Here is a 22,689-nt window from a genome sequence, read left to right as displayed (position 1 = left end):
TGCAGAAGTTAGGTCAGAAATGGAGACTCACTATTATTGGTAAGAGTCACATACGTGTGGGCCTGCTAAGGTTAGCAGACTAACATGTCTATTATTGCTTTAAATAAAGCCATATTTAAGTTTTTTTTTTAAATCTATCCCACTGTGAGAAGTGGGGTCTCTAGTTGGCAGTCCGTTTGCACCCTGTCCAAGTAGGCACTCTCACTGTAGTCAAGTTAAGGGAGATACCTAGCTCAGATAACCACTGCTCACCCCCTTGGTAGCTTAGCATGAGCAGTCAGGATTACCTCAGAAGGAATGTGTATAGCATTTGCACATAACAAACAGTAATACAGTCAAAACACGACAAAAGGACACCACACCAGTTTTAGAAAAATAGCCAATATTTATCTATGTAAAACAAGACCAAAACAAGAAAAATCCAACATACAGTAATAAAGATATGAATTTTGCAAGAAATAACATACAAATACAGTTCCTTGAAGTCAATAGTTCCATCTGGGGCTATCACGCCGTTGTGAACAAAAAAATCCAACAGTTCAGGCCGGCTATGGTGTCCGGACGACCCGCAAACAGTACCTTGGAAATGTAGGGCATTGTGATCCTCGTAATGAGATCCTGAGTGTGGCGTTGCTGGCGTCAGTTTCAGAGGTCGGTGCAAGGGTCGTCGGGCCCTTGAAGTCAGATTGCATATTGAACTCTGGGCTGATGATGAGGTCAGGAGTACGGGTGTGGTGCAAAGCTGGACGATGCAATGTGCGATACCAACAGGTCATGGTGAGGCAGTGGCTTGGTGATGGCGTCCTGCAGCATCAGTGAGACCAAGGCTGCGGTGTAAAGCAGGGCAGTGTGACGTGCGGTGTCTCCAGGTCACAATGCAGGCAGCGGCGTCATCTTTGCTGAAGTGCCCAAAGAGGCGGTGCAACACCCACGGGTTGCAGTGCAGACAGGGGTGTCTGTTGACATGACTGGAGTCGATGGTGCTGGCGTTGGTGGATCGGGGCTGAGGTGCGGGACGGGGTGGTGCTTTGTGTACCTCATGAGCAGTGTCCACAGGCCATGGTGCAGGCAGTGGCACCAGTGTCAGTGTGGAGTGTCCTCGTCGGAGATGCCAAGGCTGCGGTGCGAGCAAGGCAATGCAGAGTGAATGGCCCACAGGTCATGGTGCAAGCAGCAGCTTGGTGACTGTGGCAGGTGGTGGCATCAGTGAGATCAGGGTTTCGGTGCGACGTGGGGCATGGCTCCATGTGGTGTCCTCAGGTCGCAGTGCAGGCAGCGGCATCGTTGATGGCGTTGTTGTGTTTTTTCTTCTATTGCAGCACAATTCCCAGTGCTGTAGGCAGATGAAGCTGAAGTCTTTGATATTCCTGAGACTTCCAACAGGAGGCAAGCTCTATTCCAATCCCTTGGAGAAACTTCACAAGCAGGGTACACAGCAAAGTCCAGTCCTTGCCCTCTTTAAGGCAGAAGCAACAACTGAAGGCCAACCCAGCAAAGCACACACAGCAAAGGGGCAGTACTCTTCTTCCAGCTCTTCAGCTCTTCTCCTTGGCAGAGGTTCCTCTTGATCAAGAAGTGTTCTACCAAACTGGGGTTTTGGGTTCACTACTTATACCCAGGTCTGCCTTTCAAGTAGGCAAACTTCAAAGGAAAGCTTCTGTTGTTGGCCAAACCTGCCTTGTCCAGGCCTGGCCCCAGACACACTTCAGGGGGTCGGAGACTGCTTTGTGTGAGGGCAGACACAGCCCTTTCAGGTGTGAGTGACCACTTTTCCCTCCACTCTAGCCCAGATGGCCCATCAGGATATGCAGGCTACACCCCAGCTCCCTTTTGTGTCACTGTCTCGTGGAGATTCACAAACAACCCAACTGTCAGTCTGACCCAGACGTGGAATATACAAGCAGGTAGAGGCACAGAATGATTAAGCAATAAAATAGCCACTTTCTAAAAGTGGCATTTTCAAACTTTAAAAAACAACTGTACAAACATATGTGTTTTTCAATTGTGAGTTCAGCCCCCCCCCCACACTCCATATCTCAATCTGCTCCCAAAGGGAAATTGCACTTTAAGAATATTTAAAGGCAGCCCCCATGTTAACCAATGAGAGAGATAGGCCTTGCAACAGTTAAAACTGGATTTGGTAGTATTTCACTGTTAGGACATGTAAAACACATCAGTACATGTCCCACCTTTAACATACACTGCACCCTGCCCTTGGGACTACCCAGGGCCTACCTTAGGGTTGCCTTACATGTTAAAAAAGGGAAGGCTTGGGCCTGGCAAGGGCGTACACTTGCCAGGGCGAATTGGTAGTTTACAACTACACACACAGACACTGCAGTGGCAGGTGTGAGACATTTTCACAGGGCTACTCATGTGGGTGGCACAATCAGTGCTGCAGGCCCACTAGTAGCATTAGAGTTACAGGCCTTGGCCACCTCTGGTGCACTTTACTAGGGACTTACCAGTAAATCATATATGCAATCATGGATAAACCAATCACCAGTACAATTTACATAGGGAACACTTGCACTTTAGCACTGATCAGCAGTGGTCCTGATAGTAATTTTTTTAAATAATCATTGTGAACTTCAAGCAAGTGGAAAAGTCAATGTTGATGTCTACAAACTTGTAATAAAAAAACTTTCTTAGTGGTAAAGATGGATTTAAAGTCATGGTTATAAAAATGGCACTTTTTGAAAGTTGGTATTTTCCTGTCTGAACCTGTATCCTGGGTCACATGACTATTTGGAGCTGGCATTTGGTCTTCTTGTGCTGCTCCAAGACCATGAGACAAAGGGGGTATAGGCATTGGCAGGATGGGTCATCTCTGACTTGATAGGGGTGGAACTTTTACCTACCACACATGCACATCACAAAGGCTCACTCATAGAGGTTATGACACTATTATTTTGTGCTCCAAGACAAACTGGGGCCATGACAGGGAGGAAGGAAATTCTAAACATCTCTGAGGATCAAAAACCCTGGAAACTTCTCCTACTTCAAAGCTGGTACTAAGTATAAATATTGGACACCCAGGCCCAACTCTTCAGCACACCTTTGGACTTGTGGAAGACTCATAAGGACTTCTGTGCTGCTCTGCTGAAAAAAGGACTGCTACTCTGCTGCCCCACTACCCTGCTACACTGTTGCCTGCTGCCCTGCTGTCTGAGTGAAACTGATTTAACCTTCATCATTAACCAAGGACCACCTGAGTGACAAAAGGCTAGTTGGCTCTCCTCCTGAACGGAGCCTCAGGGACAGAACAAGCTCCAACCACCTTGCACCCAGCACTTGGACCCTGTCTGCTGTAAATGTTGCCCCACAAGAGATTTCATCTCAGTCCTGAGCCCTTGAATGTACGCTTGAAGGTGCTCTGCCACCTCAGGTGTAGTTTCTTGGGGAGAACCAATGCAGCATGATGCATCCCCTCACAGCTCAATATCTGAACCACAGTTGCATAATGCATCTCTGATGCAGGATCTTGCATCGCAGCCCGTAGATTCTTCAGAACTGCTGCTCCATGACACTTCTTCAAAGCATGACAATACATCACAAGACTTTGTCGACGGCATCTCTCAATGAAAACACAGGACCTCTCACTGCAAGCTTCATCAACGGGTCCTTCGGAACACCTGCACGTGACGCATCTCTGACAGATGACTGCATCACACTCCGGAACTTCATTGAACCTCTGCTGCAAAACAGATCCTCGATACAGAATCTTGCGATGCTTTGCAAGCAGCATTTAAGGTACTTTGCTCAGCGGGCTTTCCTTGGTCCCTTTTCCCGTGCTCCATCCCAGTCGGTCTGAACTGAAGATTTTATCCCAGTCTGGTGCAACTGAATAACCTCAGTTGACACTTTGTGCTTTTAGGGACAATTTTCACTTACATCTTTAAAACTACATATCTCCAGTTCTACTGATTGGATTTGTGTTGTTTTGGTCTCAAATAATTTATAACATTTTACTCAGTTTGCTGCATAAACACTTTACACTTTGCCTTTAAATTAAGCCTCTCTGCTTTTGTGTCAAGCTACCAGAGGATTAATCACAGGTTAATTTGGGGATTGCTTGTGATATATACTACTAAGGAAGTAGGAAATTGTGTTACTATATATATATATATATATATATATATATATATATATATATATCTTCGAGGTATGTAGGTGTGGAGTTACGAATAGCAAATATTTACATAGCTATATACACTTAGCTCCTTGATATTTAGGTCCTCAATATTGTGGCTATAGTTTTCTGCTAAATTTGTAAAACCAACTCGATATTCCAGACTACAACCACTTAAAAACTATGGGATGTTTCTCTAGTCTCTCTCTCTCTCACCTACTACCACGTTGACCATTGTTTACTGTTTTCCAATCTCAGATTCTCACGTGCCAGGATTTTTCTGAGTATTCTTGCCCTACAGCAGTCACTGTCAAACAGAGCAAGGTACTTAAATATGGAAACAGCTGGGGATTAGATCGGAATGCAGTAAACACAGGCTGGTGCCTAGCAGAAGAGCAGTGGTAATGTTTAGTTAAATTGAAAGAAAAGAGCATATAATCTAAAGCTTTCCCCATGATCCATGTATTAGTTGTTCTTTTGGAATGTGTACAGAACTTTAATGTACTCATACTAATACAAATAGTAGGGATGTTTTATATGTCCTTGAAAGTATAACTTCAGATGTATTGATCATCAATTCACTGCTCTTCACTGAGGTGTTCATGGCTATTTATTGCCACCCTACAGACACTGAGATACTGCAGTCTGGCAGTTGTTTCTTGGTACAGATTAGAGAGCTATGTGGATTGAGGAAGAGTGTCAAATTTGTGTGCAATATGCTGTACTTCATCACTCTCACTAACCATTATGTTGATCATTACTGAACTCATACCTCAGGTCCATTCTTTCAAAGGGTGTTTGCTGAGTATGTATTCCCTACTGAATACAACTTTGTCAACTATCTCTGTTGGACTTTTTGCCTTACGCAGGGTCATCCCCAGTCTTTTTGCCTCCTTCCTCCTGGTTTTTCTGACCTCTCGCTGTTGGCTCTAGGACTCTGAGGACTTTATCACTGCTGACCAGTGCTAAAGTGCAGGTGCTCTCCCATCTAAAGTTGGCATGATTGGATTATACCTAATTGCCATATTTAATTTACCTATAAGTCCCTTGTACAGTGGTATCTTTATACCCAGGTCCTGTAAATTAAATACTACTAGTGGGCCTGCAGCGCTGCTTGCGCCACCCACTGAAGTAGACTTTTAAACCTGTCTCAGGCCTGCTAGCGCAGGGCCTGTGTGCGCAGTTTCTGCCACAGGGACCTGGCATCTAAACTTACTTGCCAGGCCCAGAACTTCCCTTTTACTACATGTAAGTCACCCCTAAGGTACGCCCTAGCTAGCCCTATGGGCAGGGTGCCATGCATGTAGAAAGGCAGGACATGTGCCATATTGCATGGCGTGTCCTAGTAGTGACAAACAGCCTAACTTGGTGTCTCACTGCTGTGAGTGATGCCTTCTCATAGGATTGCATTAGAAATGCCCTGCCTTATGTGTAAGGGGTATTGTCTGATTTATGAGGGGTAGCGTAGGCGTGTTTGGTATGGTTGTGATGGTGATAATAAATGCTGCTTACTGGTGTGGGTATATTTTTTATTGCTATCACAGAAATGCCACTTCTAGAAAGTGCGCATTTATCTGTGCTTATGACTCTGGTGTTTTGCAGCTTGACTCAAATCCACGTCTGGGCAGAGTGACAGTTGGGGCTTTGTGCATACTTTTCAGACAGCCTGTACACAGGGAGGGTGGAGGTGTAACAGAGGTGCATCTGCATACTGAATAGTCTTCCTGGGCTGAGAGAAGGGAGAGGCGGGGCACACCTGCATTTGTAAAGACTGTGCCCTGGCCTCACACAATAGGGTCGTTAACCCCCCACTGATGTTTGGAGCCTGTGCTGAAAGGAAAGAGGGGGCACTCCCAGAACCAGTTGTAACTGGCTGGAACCTCCTCTCCCTACCATTGTAAAACACTGTAAGAACTGACTATAAGTACAGGGGAATTTTCCCCACAATTTGGATACTCTTGGAATCATCTTGGAACTGGACACCAAAGGCTGAAAGGACTCACCAGGAACCGCCATAGACTGCTGCTGCTGTGCTGACCTGTGACCTGACTGGTCACTGTGAAGGACTTGCCACTTGCTGCCTTTCCCTTGTGCTGGCCTGTAGCCGGGCCCTCCACCTGAGGACCTTGTCTTAAGATTCTGCTCCCCAGGGGCAGGGTGCTGTGGCCCCTGACCCCTGCATCCATTTCTTCACGAGGGGTGCTTCTCCGTGGTTGCGGCTGCCATAGCGCTGATTGCAGCATGCTTATGGAGCCTTGGGAGCTCGTAGGCTCCTTGCTGCATTGTGCCCCTTTAAATAAGATCACCGCAGCGGCCCAGGAAGCTGGAAGAACACTTGCGCACTGCATCGGGTGCAGGCGAGTGTCAGCTCGGGCCCCAGGAGGGGTCCGATCTTCTTGTGGCTTAACGGCAGGACCAGGGGAAAGCACGGGGAGTGCCCTTTTTCCCCCTGGCCTCTGCGTTAGGAGCAGGACGCTCCTTTTCTGCTGTTAGGTAAAACGGGCATTATTGTGGGTCCCCCCTTGGTGGAAGGGCCAGTGGAGGCCCGGGGGGGCCCCCAGAGATCGCGGGTCCCGGGAGGGGCCTGTCATTAAACCGGAGGGGGTGCATGGTGCCCCCCTCCTCCCTAAGTTGTTTTTGCTGGCTTTGGCCCCCCTCGTGAGGGCCGGTTGAGGCCCTGGGGGGCCCCCAGTAATCACGGTCCCCAGAGGGGCCTGTCTATAAAAGAGAGGAGGTGCATGTCGCCCTCTTCTGACCCCAGAGTATAAGGGAGCCCCCCGTTTTGCGCATAGGAGCGCCGGGGCCCCATTGTTCGCCTTCTAGGCACTGGAGGTGCCTTCATCCAACCAGGTACTGTCTAAAGGACCAATATAGTTGCAATACAAAGTTCTTTCTACAGACTTTTGTTTGATTCATATATTACCTACCTGCGTTTGATGTTTTTACATATGTGTATGCAAATGTTCCTTTTATGTACATGCTTGCTAATATGTTTCCCTAACTTGCCATATGTTTTCTAATGTTACTACTATGGGCATTTTAAGATATTCCTATGACAAGTGTTATAATGTGATAACGTGTTTCCTGACTACTGCTTATGTTGCAGAATACTGAGTAACCTGTGTGTTATGTGTGACTACTGCTAATTTGCAGAGTAACTAATGTGTAACGTTCTGACAACTGCTAAGGTAGCAGGATGGTGCTGATATGTGATGTTTGGTCTGATAATTGCCTTGTGTACAATACAGTATATTTTCATATAATCTGGTGTTGTGTTTCCTTTGTGGTGGGGATATTGCGTCACATGTGTTGTGTGTGTTGTGCAAACGCTTTACACATTGCCTCCGGGTTAAGCCTGACTGCTCATGCCAAGCTACCAAGGGGGTGAGCAGGGGTTATCTTGGACGTGTAACTCCCTTGCCCTGACTAGAGTGGGTAAGTTCTGCCTGGCTGAGGTGCATACCCTAGCCAACCAGAAACCCCATTTCTAACAATCTCGAAACATGAATATCGAAAAAAAAAGCATTATTTCACTATGGCATTCTCTTAATTTTTCACATTTGGTTTAGATGAATAAGAATCCACCGCTCATGGTTAACCATACCCTAAGCAAGATGACTGGAATGACTCCACTTTTCTCTCACCAATTTATTTGCCTTGATATGGTACAATTACATTTGTGTTTCATCAGATACTGTTCAGGGGTGCCTCACCAGCGTCACCTACGCCTTAAGCATAACCTCCAATTTAACTTTTTTAACTGAGATGCACATTTTGCAGGATTTTAATTCTGAGGAGATGTATGATCTTACCTGACTGAATTGTCTGCTAACTTAAAAGCTAAAATGGTTTACTTTTAATGTACAAAAGTAAAGATGGCTACACATAACGTCGAGTGGAAAGGATTTCAGATATATTATACAGTGCTTAAAACTCAGCAAAAAGAGCTGATATAAATACAAAAAACACAAATAACAGCTGCTAAGTTATGTCATGTGCAGAGATTTTGTACGGTGTCTAACATGCCTGGAGTTCACTATGGGGTGGTAAAAGATTTCAATAAACCTCTACTCAAATACCAGACAACCTTCCTCTTTATAAATCTGTTCAAACTTGGCAGAAATACATACTCATGTAATGACTACAATTTGACAACCACTGGCTGTGTAAATGTCTTCTGTGGCTCAATACCGTTTTGTGGCTTGTTTTGAAGATACTGGCAATGTTCATAGCTAAGAAGCATCTGTTTCAACACCAGAGGCACATACATCAATATCCATGAAGAACACACGGATATGCACCCTGGAGTCTCAATGGAATTCACCAGCATGTCTGTCACTCATTATCTGCCTATTTTTTAAACTGACAATAATTTATTCACATGGGCACCTCCAGGTCACAAAATATCCCTTTTATCTGTGGAATCACTCATGGCTCCATACTGTTTCCTGCTTTCTTCAACCTATACTTGGAACAGTGTGGTGCTTTACTCACAAATATCAACATCATGATTCACCATTACACCAATGATGCACAAATTTACTTTAAAAAGTTTCTCTGCTTCAGACATAATACACCTCAACCACTGCTTGCACATCATCCAGGCCTCATTGTTAAGCACCTACCTGAAGTGCAATCCAACCAAGAGAGAATTTGTGTTATTTGTCAGAAACAATAAACACAATACAGTACAAACCTGGCTCAGTGGCTTGAATCTTGACAGCTTCAATCCTCAACTTTCACTGATTGCCCAGTCACTTAGATTCTCCTAGACATCACCCTCACCCTCAGGGGACACATTGCCAAAGACAGCCTGGTACTAGTTCTCTCTTCTAAAGAAAGTCAAACCATTTCTACCAGAAAGCAATGTCAAAGCTGCTTTTCAAGCACTCACAGGTAATGTCCCACTCCATGTCCTCCCAGACACCACACAGGTACCCCTTAGAGACATCCTCCATTCTGCTGTATGTCTTATCCAAGGCCTGAAGAAATATGATCACATCATCCAATCTTGATGGAACTCCATTTGCTCCACTTGCAAACACAAGCCATCCTGAAAACCTCATGCATCATTTACAAAACTAGCATGACCAGCACTTCTGCTTATCTTGCAGACAAGCTCACCATCTCTGGTGGATCTCAGCACACCTGACAGAACACTATAAGACTGCAGACTAAGAAGCTTAAAAAATAAAGATAACAAGACAGCAGACATTTTCCTTCTATGCACACATGAATTGGAACAAAATACCCATATGCTTCAGGACGGCCACAATTCTGCTCCAATTTAAGAAAGAGTTTAAGACTCACCTATTTTTTTAAATAAATTATAGCACAGTTGATTAACTGTTCTCATTTCAGCTTGAACACCTCATACTAGTTGACTTTATGCTTGTCCTTGAGTATTTACAGAACTTTGCTGCCATTTGGCAAGATCCTCGCTGTAGATATTCCATATACACATATACACATGCATACACTTTGGATGACATAATCTTCCATGTTTCTAAACCAAAATGTTTCAGATACCATTGAAATCTATACAAATGTGCAGGGATAATAAGCCTCCTGTTAGTTAATGTATCGCCTCTAAAATTTAGTAACAGACTTTTCAGGAGCTGAGGGTAAAGTGGCCTTAGATTTTACCCCTCTTGTTCCTGGGTATGTTAAAGGATGTCTAAATCCTTCATTTCTCTCACTCTCAAAAATATTTCAAAATCCTATTTCATGATGTATAGTTCATCTTTCTAGTCATCAATCACACTTCTATTTTCAAAAAGGTTTATACCACGCCCCTTTTGTTCTAAATATCTGCCAGTCAGTATAAGAAAAAGGGCCTAAATCTGCTACAGCATCTTATTATAACTCTAGAGTTCTACTGGTGATCTTAAAAAAATTGGAGTAGTAATTTGTCTTTCAGACAAGAAGGTGCAGAGGGAATCAAGTGCTGTAAAAGTGAGAATGCTGGGTCAAGTACTAGATTTGCAATGTAAAATTAGCCTCACTAAGTTTCCTTGCATATGATGTGGTTGACAAGTCATGGATCAACTCAAGAAAAGTGACATAAGATGAGAACTAGGTACAGTACAAACCAGTTATCACATTTAAAGTCCAGCTAGCATTCCGTTATACCACAACACTTTTATAGGCACATAGTGGTCTTTAGGAGGGGTTGTATACATGTTGGTTTAGAGTATCTGATTCCCTCTACCTCACTTCTGTTGGCTACAACTTTTGTACTGTCTGTAGATTTTAGTATAGGAAGGTGATATAGCCAGCCAATATCCTTCCAATTTCCCTCTACATTTATGATATGTAATCCAGGCTCATTATTGGAGGCTAACATGAATGAAAAGGAAACCCTCAGATACATGCGTTTTGGTGTTGTGTGTGTAACCACCAAACATTCACAATGAAATATATAAAGAATTTAGGGTCCACACTTAGTTGAGTAAAATGAGAATAGCAACATTTCATTCAAGATGTCAAAAATATGGTGGAAAATAATGGGAATTCCCTTAGTACTAAGAGTATCTTTTTTCTGTAGCTCTTGTAACAATCCAAAAAGAGACGTTAATCTCAAGCACTTACTGCTGACAGTAAACCACTTAGAATATTTAGCAGGTATTCTCAGCAGGTATTCTAAGCCAATAAGGCAGGAGATGGCTGGCGAAGTTCACATCTCTGCAGGCTTTTCATTGCACACACTGACACAAGAGCAATTTCAACTGTTTTAAGATTTGGTTTTGACTGTTCACTTCTCCCCAAAGCTCAGGTAACCTGGTAAATTTAATTAAAGCTATGAAACTCTATCCTTTGGCCACAAGTCCCCAAAGTCTTGCCAGTATTGCTAGGGATTCTGAGATTTATTGAAATTGTCTGGAGGCTTTCCTTATGACTGGACCTTCTCAACTTCTCAGCATTTGTAAAGCACGTTCTACAGGAGGGTCACTAGATCTACAGCAAATCAATTCTCTCAACACAACTTGTACAAGTCCATTTAGTAATCCCAGAAGATTAAGGTAACTGCAAACCATACGGATGCATTTAGATTCTAATGTGAACCAATTACCAGAAGCAAATGTTCCCCTAGTAGGCAAACATACTGCCAATAACAGAGAAATGTTAAATTGCCTGCAAATGTGTTCAGTATATTGCCTTTTGACGTTTTGGAATCCAGTACTGTGGAAGGTTGCAGTAATGTTAATCAAACAAGTATTAGCCAGCCCATCTGCCACAGGTATAGAAAACCAACAGATTAACTAAAAGCAAAGTCCACGATGAGGTTGTTTTGGTGACGTGACTCAAAACAAAGATGTAAGAGCATATGCTGTTTGGCTACTATAAGACATGTCATTTTTTACATCACTACCCGAAAACCACTCATGATTTTTTTAATGATTTTTTTCTCATTACTGTCTTTGTCATTGATTGTAAATATTGTTGACTGGTCCTATCGTCATTAATTTTTATATTGCTTCTATATCATCTGCAGTGCATTGCAAGTTTTATTTGTGTTATTCAACACACAGTATGTTCATTTATATTGTTGCACTACTGATCCATAACTGCTAACCATATTTTCAATAACAAGCTGCATTTGACGGTAGACTGCTGCAATGTGTAAATATGTTTTCAAGATTAAATACTCCCATTTATATTTATTTTTATTGGCTACTAGTGAGGTCTTGGATCTTGGTAAAATATTCTACTAGCAGATAAAGCATGCCACTGTTTATTGCTTAGTAACTGGAGAACTAAGTAACCTTGTAGGCATTAGAAAAACGTGGCATCATTGTATTCATTGACACTGCATGTCACTGGCTCTTTGAGGTGATGATTTCCAATTGATGATTTGATGTAGCGTGGGAGGGCCACATATTTTAAATGTGCCACTAATAGCTATGAGCAATCTGTTTTCTGGTGGCTTGATGTCCCTGGCAACATAATATACTTCAGGGAGATAGACTAGAATCACGAAAACATAAAAATGTAATCTGCACAAATAAACATCAAAAACTATCCATAAACAATGATACCTAATGATTACCAAACCAGCAAAGGTACATTGGTACTTACTATTAAGATTTAGTTAAATTGCTGGCCATACTTCAGTCCTAATGCATTTGGAATTGAGGCAAGATAATACTTTAACAGTAATTATTTCTGTACAGTTTCTATTCTTGCAGCATTCATTGTGGACAACATATTTTTGAGGTCAGCATTTTTGTAGTTAACATTTCACATATTAATGTGGGTGAAGGTGATACAAGATGTATTTTTTGCATTGTTCACTAGACTAGAGACTAATGTGTTCAATTGCCTTTTGGGGGTGGAAGGTTCAAAGCAGTGGTAATAATAGTAATGAAAATGTCAATTGCACATTGGACAAAAGCAAAGTCTACAATGTATTGAATGAATGCAGATTGTGAATTAAATGCAACTGTGTAGCTATAAGAATATTACAAAAATCTAAGTTATGACGTATTTCTAATATGTTTCATAGGAGGAGTAATTGATGAGCTGGTCTGCACACAGCCAGAAAATCGTAGGGGGAAGCATCTTCTAAAAATTCCCTATGAGATATTTGGGACATGTTCTCGGACAACTGCTCACGTTCATCTTGCGAGTAGTCATCACCACAATCAAGACCACAGAACCACTGGAAAATATGCACACCACAATGATCATGGAGAGGGCATGCATTCAGACTGTGAACCAAAGCCAAAGCCCCGACCTGCCAGTTTACGCCATGCAATAGCCACTGTAGTCATAACTGGGGTTGTCTGTGGAATTGTGTGTCTAATGATGCTGGCGGCTGCCGTCTATGGGTGTGCCTACGCTGCAATGATGGCAAAGTACCACAGAGAGCTGAAAGAAGTGGAACGATTGGCACCAGCAGGAGAGCAAGGGAGTGCTGAAGAGAAAGAGCCCCTTGATTGCTCCTTACCCTGAAGACCATCATTCTCTTGAGTAACATTAATAGCAACCAGTACAAGAATCCCATCTGTAAAAGACAATAACTTGGAATCCCATGAATACATCACTAAGTCCAAGATATAGTGAAGCGTGGATATGAGACCAGGAGCCGGAAGGTTTAAGATTTGTGCTAAAGAACTTTCTGTGTCACAATTTAATGGAGAGCATTGTTTGATGAGCAAATCTACAAAAATAGGTTGTCTGTAGATACTTTGGGCATCCTCAGAGGTGGGACGAAAGAAATGGTAGTGCAGTTATGCCCCAAATGGCATTGGTTATAAAACTGATCAAACATTGGATATTTGCATAAACCTATACAGATGTATTTGTTCTGGCAGGCAAGGTGTATGGGTGAATTCCATACAATGTGTGCCAATATCAAGAGGCAAGATTCTGGAAGGATCGGTTAGAGATTATGATGGATGCTTAGACCAATGATACATCCTTGATCATTTGTGGTCATGAGCTTTGAGGCTCTAGTCAATTATCCTACATATTTTTAGAATTTGCACCCAGGTATTCCCTATTTTATTGTAAATGTTCTATTTTCTATTACAAGACATGTTTATTTCAAAATCTTTAGTTGATATTGATGAAGTGTATCATTTTCGATGGTAAAATATTTCTGTGCAAAATGACTGGACATCAAGATGCTTTACTATGAACATCACATTCTGATCTGCATATGTAGTTTTAGAACAGCTCCTGATATAAAGGCAGAATTTAAAGAAATAGCAAGGTGTGTAAATGCATAACTATAGTAACAAATAATAGCAGTTCATTGATATGCCTTCGATATTCAATACCAACCGGTGTGTGCGCGATTTTCCTAAAAAACAATGCCCTTTTGTTCTACCTTTGTGTTTTTTTTCCAGAAATGCAATATATTTTTACATGCTGAGTGAATGGGAATATGGCGAATCCTATATTCTGTATCCCTTCACTTCACCTCAGACTCACTTACAAATGTGTTTCAAGTAATAGAAAAAATATATGTGGAACTCATTTCCCCATAACCCTCAGACTGTGTTGGTTTTGATTCAGCTGTGTTTTGTTATTACGAATACTCCCCTTGGGGCATTTCTAATGGAACAGGAAGAAATGAGTGGTAAATCGGGTGTTAACATCCTTGGTGACCTCTATCTCCGGAGGGCATTTAACAGCCTCACTATTATGAGCCTCATTCTGAGTGTCCTCATATTTTGGGAGGAGTTACCCAACTAGGTAAATACCGTTTTCTGAGTGTAGCATTTGCTGAAATTTGCATTGACTCCCCACTCTGAGTTCTGCTTTTCGGAATGGGAAAAATGTAGCAAACAGATCTTTTTTACCGCGTTCGATCTGTAAATTTCAAATTGATTTTACAGGTGAGATTTGTGCCGGTGAAGAGTGCGCGATTACTTTATATGGTGTAATCTTAATTCAGGCGCAGTTTTCCCTTTGCACCTGAAAATGGGTTACAGGGCCATGTGAAATGAAATTAACATCATAAAGTCCGTAATGTTGTAAACCGTATAATTCTTTTACTTAGTCAGTACATTTCCATGAATGAAACATTCTTTACTGCTACATAATTCTCATGAAGAGACTTTTTTCTGTTTATGTGTCCTGGCATGAAATCTATGAATCACTGAATGAGCCTGAGCTCATAAATGTTAAGTCCTGGTATTTACGTAGGATTTACACAAATTTTGCAGTGAAAGCCTAGAATATAAAGAATAGCAGTTTGTACCTGAATACTTCATTATCTGATTTATTTGATTTTTAATATATGTGGCTCGTTTTAATTTAAGACTTCCACTTTTCTGTCACTCTAGTTAGTGTTTGTCTCACAGTTTTTAAATGGGCCTCCAGCCAATAGGAACATTTTTAGCTGGTCTATGATGACGACTCCTGGTTCACATAGGTGACATTTTTTAAATGAGCTTTTGGATGACAGTTTAGTTTCTAAACATTCAACTCAGAGCTACTTTTAGGCACAATAAAAAGGACAGATGGCTGGACTGCATCCAGCTACTACTTCAACTTCCAAGTTCTGCCACATGAAATAGATTTAAAGCTCTGTTACCATCCTTGGGTGTAATTGAGGGGGCCTTACTAATGTGGAAAAGCAGACACAAACCAAGAAAGTGTGTGCACATAATGTACACCTACCTCAGGGTGTGGAGGCACATTCTATCACTAAGCGTTGTTGAAGGATTCACACTTCACCTTTGCACAGGCTCTCATAAATTCCTCCACTTTTCCAAGTGCACCTTCTAGCATCCACTCCCATTTCTTTGTAAGAGCATATTCCCTGAGCGATAGCAGAAACTGTACCTAGTGTGAGCCGGTGCATGGCCAGGTGTGTGGGTGTGGGTGTGTGTGTGTTTAGCCCACGCTGTGAGGACTAGTTCGGTCCCCAAAGCGTGGGTAAACACTGTCAGTTCCAGACAAACACTATCCTTGTGAGGACCAGTGCGTCAGGAGGACCGGTCCCTGTAGTGTATTTAGGTAGTTTTGAGAGAGTACATCAAAAAACTAAAGGAGCAGTTATATGCGTGTGCATGGCTGAATGTGCAAATTGAACATTTTAACATGCCCATAATCTTTTGTTTTTTAAACATCTAGCCCACTAAGCCGCAATAGTGTATTTTTGTTTTCAATATTTTCTTACTTTAGTTTTAAGGTTCAATCTTCCTTTTAGAAATATAAATCTTTTAAAATATATGCTTAGTGTGCAAAGACAATATCCCGGCCACATTATCTTCTCACAACTATTCGCTTACATCGTTTCTGATAGTGCTTCCAATAATTCAGGGAAATTATGCTTTTTATAGAGATTTTAACTAGGTATCTTTTTGCACTGCCTTTCCTCTCTGCGTTTTCATTGGCTTGCTCACACAGCAGAGAGTTAATACAATAACATTGTACTTGGGTATCCCCCATATATTTGTAAACCACAGGTTTTTGAATAGTGCTAATAAACCTTACAGTCAATTTGGAGCACTGGGAACAGCAGGGTTTGTTGTATAATCTAACTCGATGCAAGGGAGTTTCCTTTAGGAATGACACAAATGTGTGATTTAAATGGAGTGACTCAACTTAGTTATAAAGAGCTACAAACTATGTCTAGATGGGGTTAACCAGTTCTTAAAATATGTCATATTCAGCACCTGCACACGGAACTGGGATCCAAGATTGTCAAGTGGACTAGGGAAAATACATCTTTCTTATTTACTCAAGGCAGTTAGGGAAAATATAGCCCTATACTATTGCATAAGTAGAAAATATAATGTAAGAAATTGGGTTCCTGGATGACAGGGGTGGGAGCCATGGTCAACCAACAATCACACTGTTTGTCAGGATAAGGCACCACATACCCCATGTTATCTTGTCCTCAGTGCTTTGTAGCTTGACACAGAGCAGCCAGGCTTAACTTAGTGGCAATATGGATAGTGTTTGTGCAACACTTTAAACTGTAAAACAGTGAAAACACCAAAGAAAAATAGAGCAAACTTTAATGAATAATATCAATCTAAAACAACAGAAATCAAATCAGTAGAACCAGAGTTATGGATTTTTAAACAATAAAGTTTAAAATAGCACCTAAACCACAAAGCCCAACTGTGGCTATCTGGTTACGCTGGGCTGGGTCAAAGTCAAAATGCTGACCGCAATGGAGTGTGGGCCGGATAGACTCATAGATTAATGCCACTGTAGGTTTACCTTCTCAAACTTTGTGCCAAGATTCCTGTTCATGTTAGAGAGGGTTGTGGGACAAGAAGAGCACCACAGGCAGTTGTTAGGGTGGGCATGAAGAGCAGGCCGGCTGTGTCATGCTGCTGTGCAAAGAGAAGGGTGAGTAGCAGTTTGCGCTGAATTCAGTGGCAGTGGCTCAGTCTTGGTGTGAATGGGCCTATTTGCGGTTGCGAAGAGTGCAAAAGCTTCACTGAAGAGCCTGTGAGCCACATCAAGGGTCCAGAACTTGAGAGGCACCACTTGGCGGGCCAGGATCTCAGTGCAGTTGAGAACAAGAGTTGATTGGGGAGCTTTGTATGTCCCTGAGGCTCAGATCAGGAGGACAGCAGACTAGTCATTGGACTCACTTTGGGGTCCTGAGTTCAAGATGAAGTTGTAGGTCCAGTTCCTCTTCCCTAGGCAAGAAGGCAGCAGGCCTAAGGTTAGAACAGCAGGGCAGCAGTTCCTTTACAACAGCAGCCCAGCAGAGTGGCAGTCCTTGTAGCACCACACCAGTCCTTCTTCCTGGCAGAGTATCCAAAGGTCCAGAGTACTGAAGAGTTAGTATCTGAGGTCCAGTATTTATACCTAGGTGTGCTTTTGAAATGGGGGAGAAGCTTCTAGAGGTTTCCCTTTGAAGCCGTCCAGCATCCTGCCTCCCCTCTTCTGGCTCCAGACTAATTACAGGGGGTATGCCACCCTTTGTGTGGATGCATGGCATAGGCTACTCAAGTGTAAGTGGGGCTGTGCCCAACTCATCACTTCCATCCTCCCAGTGATGGCCCATCCAGGCACACTTAAGCTCCTTACTGTGTGTGGTTGTCCAGGAGGAATACACATAGCTCAACTGCCAGCTACACCCAGCAATGTGACCCAGGTACAGGCTACATGCACTAAATGGATAGGGCAGGAAAATGCCAACTCGCTTAAAGTGCTATTATGAAAATTACAATTTAAAATCAGACTTCACCATAAGTTAGGATTTTAAATTGTGATTCCAGAGACGCCAAAGATGAACTGGTCACCTCTTCCCATTTGGAAGTTACACTTATAAGATGTAATGTAATAAGGCAACTCAAATGTTATCCTATGGGACAGATAGGCCTTGCAATAGAGAAAATGTAATTGAAACGTTTTTTACTACAGGGATATGTAAACACTAAAAGTTCATGTCCAACCTTGTAAATACATTGCCTCCTGCCCTCTGGACCATTCAGGGCCTACCGTAGGGGTGTCTAATATGCTTTATAAAAAGGAAGGTTTGGGCCTGGCAAAAGGTTTGTTTTGGCAGATCCCTATGGCAGTTTAAAGCTGTACACACAGGCTCTGCAATGACAGGCCTCAGACAAGTTTAAAAAGCTACTTAAATGGGTGGCACAATCAATGCGGCAGTCCCACTAGTAGTATTTAATTTACAGGCCCTGGGCACATGTAGTGCCCTTTTACCAGGGACATATTTGCAAATTATGTATGCCAAATGGGTATAAGCTAATGTTACCATGTTTTAAGGAAAGAACTCAAGCACTTTAGCACTAGTTAGCAATGGTGAAGTGTGCAGAGTCCTAAGACCAGCAAACACAAGAACATTAAAAATGGTGGAGGAAGGTAAAAAGATTGGGGAAGACCACTCTAAGGCTGACAGGTCTAACAAATACCATTACTTAAATACGACTATTCAAACTAAATAGAAAGGAAGATTTTAAAGACAATTGTTTCATTTTGTCAACCACTCTTCGATCAAGCAATTCTATTTGTGGCAGGGACTGCTTAGAGTAAATGCTAAGGTCTCAAGAACAATAATAAAAGTTAGTCTAGCAGTTATACTGTACTCCTATAAACTCTGTGAGTAGTGCAGACTCAAATTCTATGTAAAATACCCATTGGCAGTCGTCAGTGGGTAGGTATAGTTGGGTCACGTTTCCATAGCAAATGCCAATTTTGGGTTGCTACTAATGATGTACTTTGGCAAATCTTCACAAGACTTCCCAAAATGATTCTCTTTTTTGACTAGGGGGATGAGAACAAGGGGACCCCAAAGAACACAATCCCCAGGCATTTTCCATAGACTTTTTCAGGCAGTGATACCACAAAAATGACTGAATGAAATTACATCAAATTTAGAGGGAAGCTAGATTTTGGTCCAGCAAGCATGCTTTTTATGAATTGGTGTAAATCTGTTCAGTAGTTTTGGAGATAATAAAGCTGCTTGAGAGTCCCTGTTAAAAATAGAGCCTTCTGATTGCCCCAGGGTGCTCATTTACCCCGTGCCATCTTCCTCCCATGGAACAAGGCTCTGATTGGCTGCCAACAAACTGTTGCAATCAGCCATTACAGGACTTGGGGACTCAGTTCTCTGTCCTTAGGTTAGTTAAAAAATATATATATAAGGGGACGGGGTTGGAACACAACGTCCCCCATTGCCGTTTGGGAGGGGTCCCTCTGAAACCCCGGGACCAAATTTCCTTTTTTTTTTTAAATGATAGTTGACCTCCAATAGGACTCCTGGGAGACTCACAGGACTCCAGCTGGACCGCTATTTGATAATAAAAAAAATACATTTCATTCAACTTGTTAATTTGTAGATTGTCTAAGGGAGGGGGGACATGCCCCCGAGAGTCTAATATGGGCCCAGGGACCTCATCCCCCCTTGGACCCAATCAATCAAAAAGCGGTGAGGGGTGCATGCCCCCTCGCCCCTAGTGTTAATAGCCTCTGGGAACCCCATCCAACAGGGACAAGAATATATTGATTGGGCAGGGGTTCATGCAACCCCTATCCCTCAATCTGTGCCAGCCCTGGGTACCCCGTCCCCTGGGATCAAATACTTTCGCTTTATTTGAGGGGACACTCAACACCAAATGGGCTCCAGGGATAACATCCCCTCGGCCAAAAAAAAACTAGTTTGGAGGAGACACACACCCATCTCCTCAAGCCTTACAAGGTCCAGAGTCTGGCTTTCTAAATGTGTCCCGAAGAGCCCACCCCCTAGACACAGTGGTTTTCCCTGCATGTAGGAGCGTGGGGAGTGAGGGAAGTGTGGTCCCAGCTGGGAGGAGCCTTGAAAATGCTCCAGGCAGGTGGAAGCACACTTTTGTTTCTCTGCCTGTCCTCTTGCAGTTAGGGAAAATCTGCTTGCTCCTGCCCAACAAGTGCAAGCACAAACAGCTGCTCCAGCCTAGTGGGAGCAATGCTGGCTCCAGTGCGGGAGCCGGTTGGTGCTGCGGGCCTTGGAGCTCACTCAGTAGCCCCAAAGTTATGTTTTGTAGGTGCCCCGGTTGAGCACTGGGGCACTGACTTATAATAGATTAAGCCCCTGACAATGGGATCCTTGAGGCCTCTTGAGGCTCGGGGAGGGGAGTCTTGCACTCCCTTCATCTATATCTAATCTTTGGGGGGGGGAGCAGTGTGCCCCTCCCTTTTATTAAAAAATAATGCCCAGGGGGATGAAGTCCCGGCGTCCAATATTGGCTTGGGGAGGAGGGCCATGTGCAGCAGGTGGTTGGCTTTACATCGATCATGATAATACCCTTACCTCCATATCTGCTTATTAAGGGGCACCTCTATTCAGATTAATCCTGTTTTGACTAGATGCTGTGGAAAGAAACTGCTCCATGCTGCCTTCCTCTGGGGAGGGATCTCCTGCATCCTATGGTTTAGCAATAAATGCCCTTTGGTTTAACTTTAGTAGATCCTCATGATCTAAGTAGTAAAATGAGGACGGCATGAGGGGGTAATGTTGTGATTACTTATTAGAAATCTCACCATTCTCAATTCTTCTTCCTCATCTCAGTCCTCTAACGCTCCATACTGTGTGGCTGGCATCTGTCAGACTGCTTTGGCAGTCCACTCTAGAGGGTTCAGGGCTAGCTTGCCCTCTTTAGACAGATTTAAATGGTGTGAGTTTGAACATTTGATTTACAATTGACATGCATGGCACTGATGCGAGTCATGTCAGCTGAGTTGTAGTCTCCACTTAGTGTGAGGAGGTTTTGTTCAGCTTCTTTCACCACTGGCTTCTTTTGCTTCAGAACGGTGAGGCATTTTTGCTCATATCTAGTGTACAGGAGTATTTAGACTCCTTATTGTTCTATTGGGAGTTTCAGTGTGTCCACTGGAGTGCATAAGGCACTAATCATATCTGAAATCAGGTGGCGAGCAGCCAAATACTGTTGGGGAGCAGTCATTGACAAACGCACCAGACAAATGGATGGCACAGAAATAATTATTAGTATAATAATTTACTTTTATCTATTTTTCAGATGCTTTTGTCTGTACTTGCTCACCAGTGGTCCTGTGGAAAGATAAATTAGCAAAGTCAACAAGTTTAAGGTTTATACATATATATATATATATTATACCTGATCCACGTTCCATTCACAATTTAAACATTTTGGATTTGCCAATGCTTCTTTTCATTTTTTGGGCATTCGAGTGCCTGTCTTTAGACTGTGAACATGTATCAGGACGTTAGGACTGGAATGTGGTTAGGAGTAAACTTTCCATGTTTAGATATGCAATAAAAAATACTAAAATAACTAATGCTAACCAAAGCTTGTTTTCTTACTTTCTATTGGCAAAACAATAATACGGATAAACAATATTAAAATGTGAAGGAAATGATCATATTTTAGAGGACTTGTACGTATAATCTAATTAATATTGGGGAAATAATTCCACGAGAAAAGTAGAAAACTTGTGGCAATATCACCTTTTGTTAACACAGAGGCAGATATGCCTGAAGCTCAGGGAACAGATTTTTACTGTGCATGTTTCATTCGATTATTGCAAAGCAGAGAATCAGAGGACACGTAGGCATGTACAATAAGGTTCAGAATTGTTCGTATAAGCTGCAATACTTCTGTTTCATGTCGCACTACTGGTAGAGTGGAGTGGCAGCACACGTGATGGTATCTGAAGTCGGTGCCATGGATGTCTGGGAGTAACTGAACCTTGACTTTATACAACAGTAAACCGCACCAAACCAGAAAAGAGGCACCTTAAAAGGAGTTCATATAATAAGGCAGAAAAGGCTTTTGATAAATCGCGCTCTTAGTTTACCAACATTTCAACATTGTGAACGGATCATGAGCAAACGTGAGAAAACTGGAGAACGTCCTAGTAAGAACAGACATCACAGTCATTTCCTTCCTGCGCTTTTAGTTTTGAAAGATTTTTACACTACGCTAGTAAGCCAAGTAGTATTTAGAGGCCATTATAACTGATTCATTTGGTACACATTTTGTGATATTCCTGTTGAAAGCTCTTTCTTCCTCTTGTTTTAGTTTACAGCTCTTCAACTAAACTTTTCTAAACATGACATCACATGAATTACAAACAGATTGTCTGGTGATATCATTAGTTGCAGATTCATATGTTCCGAATAAAATGCTAATCCTAAAATTAAGTCACAGGGTATCCTGTTTCTACAACTATGATCTATTTTTATTCTGGCCAAATTAAATGGTGAGTAATTTAACACGGATTGAGTCCTTGCGCTGTTTCAAAAACGAAAATGGCCGCCACTTTCCTTTGCTGTCTAAAGGGCATTACCCTCCAAGCTTGAATTCCAAGCGATCAGAGGGACATAAAAGTGGTCGTGTTGAAAGGACGTTTATCAGGAGCCTGCTCGCTGTGATGTATCTGGTGTCTATTTCTACACAGAACTGTGGAAAATATTTGTTACTCCCTAACCTTGGGCACAGTTTAAACACGTGTGTCATTGACAACTATTAAAAATACAACCCTGTTGAGCAGCAAGGGGATTCCTAATTCACAGGAAGGTCGGGATTAATTTTCTTGCTTGTTGCTTCACCCATTGCATTGCATATACGTGTTAAAAATAGGTGCATTTATTTAAC

The 22,689-nt window shown here is 42.4% G+C and overlaps 2 protein-coding genes across 3 annotated transcripts in view; one reads left to right on the top strand and one right to left on the bottom strand.

Moving 5' to 3' along the window:
- The window catches only part of LRTM1 (leucine rich repeats and transmembrane domains 1), a 50,762-nt gene extending 36,629 nt beyond the window's left edge, over nucleotides 1–14,133 (top strand). The window contains exon 3 of the mRNA XM_069206450.1: nucleotides 12,639–14,133. Coding sequence (XP_069062551.1) covers nucleotides 12,639–13,087 — 449 coding nt within the window. The 3' untranslated portion in view covers nucleotides 13,088–14,133. The remainder of the gene's footprint in view (nucleotides 1–12,638) is intronic.
- CACNA2D3 (calcium voltage-gated channel auxiliary subunit alpha2delta 3) overlaps nucleotides 1–22,689 on the bottom strand; it is a 2,455,990-nt gene that overhangs the window by 509,061 nt on the left and 1,924,240 nt on the right. The gene's annotated exons all lie outside the window — the stretch shown is intronic.

The sequence above is a fragment of the Pleurodeles waltl genome, chromosome 9 (assembly GCF_031143425.1).
Source record: "Pleurodeles waltl isolate 20211129_DDA chromosome 9, aPleWal1.hap1.20221129, whole genome shotgun sequence".
Classification (NCBI taxonomy): Eukaryota; Metazoa; Chordata; class Amphibia; order Caudata; family Salamandridae; genus Pleurodeles; species Pleurodeles waltl.
Note: the sequence above shows the minus strand (reverse complement) of the source record. Positions and strands in the feature narration are given on the sequence as shown.